Below are 7,500 nucleotides of genomic sequence, written 5' to 3'. Positions count from 1 at the left end.
ATCTGCCGCCAGTCTCCTTTCAAAGCTTGTCAAGTGATGAATTATTTGCAGATCAGAGGACTTGTTTTGGAAGAAAACTCTAAACACCGTGAAGTGAGTGCGGTGTGATGCTCGATTTCTGGCAGTGACTATACTCAAAACAGACAAAATGACAGACGTGTGTGCTAATACAATAAGACAACCATTGCGGTCACAAAACACTGCGATATGACATGGCCTTCCTTTATTAGGTTGCGTTCCCTCCTTTGTCGATGAAACCAGTGAATTGTTTAGCTCATCTCTAAATACTCAAAATACAACATCTTTCCCCATTTATGGAGTTCTCTACAGTAAACACGTCAAATTTACAAAATATGTAGATTTAAAAATTAGTGAAAATATGGCATTGTTACACATTATTTTTAGTCTTTTTGTAAGGTGGAACCAGAGTTATGTCAGAAGTAACCACCTTCAACTATTCGAAATTGTGCCTGCACAAACACTGCAGGACAATTTAACTCTTATAGATATCGCAGGGTTGGCTGTAGTTGTAGTACCCGATTCATACCCATTCCTTAACCTGTCAGCTTCTTTCCCTCAAGGATACTAACGTGGTTCATTGAAATTCCCTGGTCTTAGCTTTACTTCTATATTATGTCCTTTCTCTCTTATATATGCGTATGGGTCCCTGTCCAAAGCAATACGTATGAGCCATTGAGGATTTACGGACTTGTCAGTAACTTAATGACGATATATCTGTTTTTTTTTTTTTTTTTTCTTGCGACCCAAGCATTTCTCTGTTATCCAAGATTATTGTGAAAATTGTTTGGCATTTTTTGCATCACGGAAAGTATAGTATACAGTACATTGATATGTATTACTTTTGTATGACAGGACATTATAACGATTATACATTATAACGAGATATACAAAAAATGTTTTATTCAGCCTAGAAACCTTGTTTGTATGTTTCTACTGGTACGTATTCTGTGATTGCATGCATGTGTGTAGGTATGTATGCATGCATATATTATTTATATATGCATGCATTCATAAATAAATGCATGTTTATTCACGCATAAATAAATTTTGGACGTGCTTACTTAACCACAAAATAGTTGTATGCATGTTGTGTGCACGGTGCCTCTCATGCCTGCAGGAACACACAGCTCGCTCCTTTCTCACGACAAGTTGGTGATACGTCACCACTGCCTGGCGGAGTGATGCCTCGCACCATTTTAACTCAAACCTGCCGCTGCTCAGTTATCATTTCACATCACTTCAGAGAGAGAGAGAGAGAGAGAGAGAGAGAGAGAGAGAGAGAGAGAGAGAGAGAGAGAGAGAGAGAACACTCAATCGTCACGTTATAATCTCGTCTCGTATCAAGTGTGTATATTCTATCTATTATTAAATCAAGAAGAACTCTCATCATACTTGTCTTTTACTCGCACACATTAACTATATCATCTTACTACCCACGACCTCCAGGCTACCAGAAATACCAAGCTCACTGCCGGTCCTTCACGTTACCAACACACCAAGCTCCTCATCTGATGCAGCTGTGGCAAGCATCATCATCAACTGGGCAAGTATCATCATCTAAACTAAGAAGAGGAGAGGTAAAACATATTCAGTACAAGTGGTGGACATCAATCCTGTCTCTTCATCAAATATTAGAACAGAGGTCTTCATATCTAATTAGATAAACAAAACGTGGATGTTTTTAACATCACAAGTATCATAATGCTACATAAGTGACCGTCGCTACCATGTGTTTAATATCATTTATTTATTTATTTATTTATTTATTTTCTTCTTAAGCTAAGAATCACTGCTGCGAGTGATGCTAACTGTGCTTGCTTTGGTGCCATCAGAGGGCGAGGCTGCTGACCGTGCAGACCGGGAAGATATTGTTAAAGCTCCGAAAATCGATCTTGTGGAAGCAGCCCCGAGAGTCTGAAGTATTCACAAGGGGCGGCCAGGAATGGAACCCTTGACACTGCAAACACCAAGCAACGTTTTCATCATCAAGCCGCTAGAGTTCTCTTATCTAGTAAAAATTTCGTCGGATATGTTTAACATCTATAAAATTTATCTTTATCTGCATTATTTTTTTGTCGACATCTCCACCGCCGCCGACAGTTCGCACTCCACAAAATATCAGCTGGGACCACAGAAAATGATGCGATGGCGCAAGCCGCGCTGAGAGAATGAAATATTTACGAGTAGCCAGAGATCGGATCCCTGATACCACTAAAGGTGTCTTCTATTTATAACACTCGAATCAACCTTGGTCGCCAACCCGGACTCCTTTCTCGACTCAGCTTTGTTGCCGTAAATAGAAAGGTTGTGGTAACCGGAACACGACCTAGACTTTGTTGTTTGTGACCAAAACTACGTCAGACATTGTTTGATTTGTCTTTTTGAACTCTTACTTTGCCGCAGAGAAAGCTGCGTGAGGCAAACTGTTATTTAGCAGGTTTGTTTTTACTTTGGTCAGTGTCCTTGTGTGGCCGGTCAGAATACACACCCCAAGACAGACCGGTGTGCAGAAGTTATGACTCTTCCTTGGAGCCAACAAACGAAATTTTGAGCTAGTACTCTCTCTCTCTCTCTCTCTCTCTCTCTCTCTCTCTCTCTCTCTCTCTCTCTCTCTCTCTCTCTCTCTCTCTCTCTCTCTCTCTCTCTCTCTCTCTCTTTCAAAGAATGCGAAATAGCAGGAAGACTTTGATGAAGCGTATGTGAAAAATTGGAGATGTGATAGAGAATCTGTGCCTTTGTTTGTTAGTCTGACGTATAGACATACAGATAGACAGACAAACAGACACACAGACAGACAAACCTGCTCCCCTCCTGAGATCAGTAGTCAAATCCATCACACTCACACTCCACGAAGGACAGGCTCACCTCTCTGGTCTTGTCAGGAACATGTGCAGAGATGGAACGGAAAGACCTCCCTGAGAGTGACGGAGGGCGGTTGGTGGTTACAGAGAGGTCTGTATTCAGAAACGCTCTGCTCGCTCACCACGACCATACTCAAAGGCTACACAGATTATTAACCGGGTTCTCAAGAGTGTTTATTCTTTTAATAACGTAGAAATTTTGTTTATCTATCACTGAAAACATAAAAACACCATTAAAATCCCGTGTCACCTCAACTAGGGCCTTTTGAAAGTAGTGGGGTTGTGGGGCAGAAGTTTTCCAGAGTATGGACCGCAGTGCATCCCTTGAGATCCTAATGCAATAGAGTAGGGTTTTTTTTTTTTTTTTTTACTCAGAAAGCAAAGAGAAAAAGGATAATGTCATATTCAGAAATAATTTTGAGTTGTCTTTATTGTTCTTATTTTTTTTTCTTCATTATTATTATTCTGATTATGTGTACAATGGCTTGATGATCAATGAGCAACGAGAGAATTAACACTCGAAAGATATACTACGTAACATTAGAAATAACAATGCATTTTATTCCTCTTCTCCCTGGACGAGGAGGCGTTTTAGTCTACTACGTACATAATTACAACTTACTCTTCTAATACTACTCTATCCTATGTAAGCCTTTCCTAATGATTCCTGTAACAATGACAATCACTTCATAATCACTACGTTATTTATTGATGTACACGGAATATTTTGTACCTTTCTTGTTGGTACACATATGCATGCATGTTTCTATATATGTATTCTTTTATATGCACGTGTGTTTGTGTCTGTCTGTACCATGGACACATTTTCATGGTACATCTGCATATGTGATTTTATGTATAAATGTGTCTAAGTACTTACATATATATTCCATTGTGTACGTGTGTCTGGTCTAGTCTGTGTGTACGCGTTTCGTCATGAAGTACATGGTTATGGTCATGTAATTAAGGCCTTCAGTGTTAGAAGTTGTGCTTAGTCCAGATCCGTTTACGGCGTCATTTTTTTTCTGTCCTTTTTTTTTTTTTTTACATGTACAGGACACTGGCAAAGGAGTAGAAGAAATAAGAGAATGTATGTAAAAAAGAAATAATAATGATAAAACTTGGTTCTCCCCGTAAAAAGTTGACTGAATGAGAGTTCTAGACGGGTTGACCAATTTCATTTCACATATGCCTTAATATTCCTCCCTTGAAACACATCAGTCTGTAGGAAAAAAACAAAAAAAACAAAAGCAGGTAGAGTTCGAGGGTTTACCGGTGAAGAAGATAAAACAGTGAAGAAAATTAACTATTGCATTGGTGAGGTGGAAAGAATAGTGATGTAAGAGGTACAAACAGAAACAAGCAAGGAGACCCGGAGTTGGTGAGAATGAAAGAGTGGCAGTGATGGAACTATTGCACGGAATGGACGGAATAAGGACCTAAGCACACCTTCCATTACGGAGCGCCTCAGTGTTCGCGGTTAGATCGGTGTAAGTTGAGCTCTTCATGGTGATAAATCAAGCATTCTATTTACTCACTACTGCTGACACTTCTTAAACGTTTACATTTGCACAGTCCCCGATGCTACATTACAACGTACAGAAAACTCTAATATTGACTCTATTCTTACGGATCTACACAATACACGTACCTATCCCATCCCTCTCCTTTCATATACCTTTACGAACCACATCTCATCCCCATTCTCCTCATAATATACTACCATCACTAAATCCCTTATGATGCCTCGTCTCACTTGTACATCCCACAATCCAGGTCCCTAAAATACCTAAAAAAAAAAAAAAATGCTAAGGAATGCATTCATCACAATCATTATTATCATTACCATTACAAATCATTATCTATGACAATTGCTGCATGACGAATGAGAGTCTACATAATTGGTTCTCTTCTCTTCCATTCACTTATTCCATCTAACCTACGGACTTCCCGTCTCAATTAATTTTGCAGTCCAAAAATTACGGGCGGGATAAATGTTGAGTACGAGGGACGCTTGGTCTCGTTTTTAATCCCTCCAGACTGCCAGAACGTGGAAGAGAAGAGAAGGTACTGCTGTGATGGATTGCTAGGTACACTGAGCCACTGAGCCATCTACGTAGTCCCTCCCACTGACTAACTAGCTGTGTTGCTGCCTACGATTACTAATAGTTTCCCGAAGTTCATCATCTAAAGTATCTACCTAGTATGTAAAAATGTTCTCTTACTCTCACACTCACGCACTCACTCACTCACTAAAACATTAACTCTTCCTCAAACTAGCGCCATTATAATATAATTTGTGGCGCTTAATGCAGTAGATCACTTATTTAATCAATCAATGAATCAAACAATCAACTAATCAATCAATCCATTAACCACTCTTTACTCACTCACTCACTCACTCACTCACTCACTCACTCACTCCCAGACTTCACTTCCACCACCATAGCTTTTTCTACATTTTTTAAAGATTCCGCCTCGCAGCCGTTGACGTGCCCGTTGGCGTGGGCGAGGCCATTGACGTGGGCGGAGGCGTGGTGACGGGAGCAGAAGGTGATGATCCTCTTGCACGCCTCCCGCAGCTGTGGCTCGGGCACCGTCAGGACGATTCTCATGTAGTTCGGGCAGTCAAAACACTGGAACGAAATGAGAAGTAGTGAATGCTAGAGAGACAGTGATTTAGAGTTAGAGAGTTAGAGAGTTAGAGAGAGAGAGAGAGAGAGAGAGAGAGAGAGAGAGAGAGAGAGAGAGAGAGAGAGAGAGAGAGAGAGAGAGAGAGACTGATTTCCTTTGCAACTCATTATGTTAATTAGGGAAGTACCTACAAAAAAAATCTCCCAAAAATATATACATACATTGATTTACGTTGAGTCATTGGAATCTGGATAGCTTTATGGATTATGGTGATGCTATTACTAAATAAAAGAGTAAACTTTGGTAAGGAAAAATCAAAGTGTAAGTAATTGAAACAGTGGGGATGAATACAGGAAAAAATGAGAAAAAACAATGGGAAAAAGTTAATAATGAGGTTCGGCTCCGATGAAATAAAACGCGTGTTGTGGAGAAAAATAATGTGATTGTTTTGTAGTTTTGAGTGTTGTTGTTTCCGAAGGAGAATGAATGTCCTGTTCATTAGCAGACTAATTTGTTGACCGCTCGTGGACGGCCGTTGCTAATGTTAGTGTTGTCATTAGCTCGTTTATATTACTCATTATATGTAATTATTATTATTTTTTTCTTTTACTCTCCTTTTTGTCTCGTCTTATTTTTGTATCAAGTCTTTTTTTTCTCTTTTCTACAAACAAGTTCACGCCAGATGCTGACACTTGATATTATTACCTTACATATTTTCTCATTATGCACAGGGATACTATATACTATTTTTGCTAATCAATACTCTATGTTATTCATACACATGAATCATGATGCGAGTAAACAAGTAAAATAATTAGGTATGATGCATGTTTTCTTTTTTTTCTTTCTTTTACATTACCTCGAACACACACGAGGATATTATTCGTATAATTTTGTGTTATACAGGCAGCCGTTCCCTACTGAAGATCAAACCCCATAGTGACCGATCTTTGGGTAGGACTAAGACCACTCACACAAACGAACCTTTTCCGTGTGTGTGTGTGTGTGTGTGTGTGTGTGTGTGTGTGTGTGTGTGTGTGTGTGTGTGTGTGTGTGTGTGTGTGCAATTTACAAGAAGGTACTGAAAAAAATCTTTCCTAGTGCGTCTACTTGTGAGATGAGTTGCCGTTTCATGAGTAAACAACCACATTCCAGGATTGTCATGTTGCGTATTATTCACCCCATCCCCTACCACCGCCTTCCCCTAGCCTCTCCTTTCCTCTCACTTCCCACCACTGTGACCCTTTCCTTCTTACCTCCTTCCCTTACTGCTCATTGTAAAGGCTTCCAATCTTCTCTGTTAATTTTTTCTATCTCTTTTTCTCTCTTTTAGCTTCTAAATACATTGACCCTTTCCTTTCCTTTCCTTCCCTCTCTGCGTATGATAAAAACAAACTCATACGGTCTTCACTCATTTCAGTCTACTGTCTGTTTATTCTAAGGCTTCTCTCTCTTTTCCCTTCCCTCCTTTTCACTGCTTAATATCCTGATTCTCCTTCTTCCCTCATCCTCTCCTCCTCTTTCTTTCATGTACGCTGGGATCACCTCCAATATTCTGCCTTCATTTCTGTAGGATTTTGATCTGTTCAAGGCTACTTCCATTCGCTCCCTTCCCTTCAATCTCTTAACCCTCTAGCCCTGCCCTCGTTTTCTTTCCCCTTCACTGCATCAATATTCCTCATTTTCTTCCAGCTCACCCACAAGCGAAATTTATTTCATTCCTTCATCACGTTTAGGGAATCACAAACACCGAGTCATGACTTTTCTTCTCGCTGTTTGGTGCATCGTGACGTGACTCGTGCATCAGTTTTGCGATGTGTTGCAGCTTATCAACAAACAGGTGTACCAAGCTTTTCTCTTTTTGTGTTACATCATCACACGACACATTTTTTTTTTTATCTTTTTATCCTATCAACGAGAGGGGATGGTGAGGTTGAGAGAGAGAGAGAGAGAGAGAGAGAGAGAGAGAGAGAGAGAGAGAGAG

At 39.9% G+C, this 7,500-nt stretch overlaps 1 protein-coding gene across 1 annotated transcript in view; it reads right to left on the bottom strand.

Moving 5' to 3' along the window:
- Positions 1-3,297: 3,297 nt before the first annotated feature.
- The window catches only part of LOC135104022 (tyrosine aminotransferase-like), a 62,987-nt gene continuing 58,784 nt past the window's right edge, over positions 3,298-7,500 (bottom strand). Inside the window, 1 exon segment of the mRNA XM_064010886.1 lies at positions 3,298-5,518. Coding sequence (XP_063866956.1) covers positions 5,297-5,518 — 222 coding nt within the window. The 3' untranslated portion in view covers positions 3,298-5,296.

The sequence above is a fragment of the Scylla paramamosain genome, chromosome 10 (genome assembly GCF_035594125.1).
Source record: "Scylla paramamosain isolate STU-SP2022 chromosome 10, ASM3559412v1, whole genome shotgun sequence".
Taxonomy (NCBI): Eukaryota; Metazoa; Arthropoda; class Malacostraca; order Decapoda; family Portunidae; genus Scylla; species Scylla paramamosain.
The sequence above is the reverse complement of the archived record's forward strand: the minus strand, read 5'-3'. Positions and strand labels throughout refer to the sequence as shown.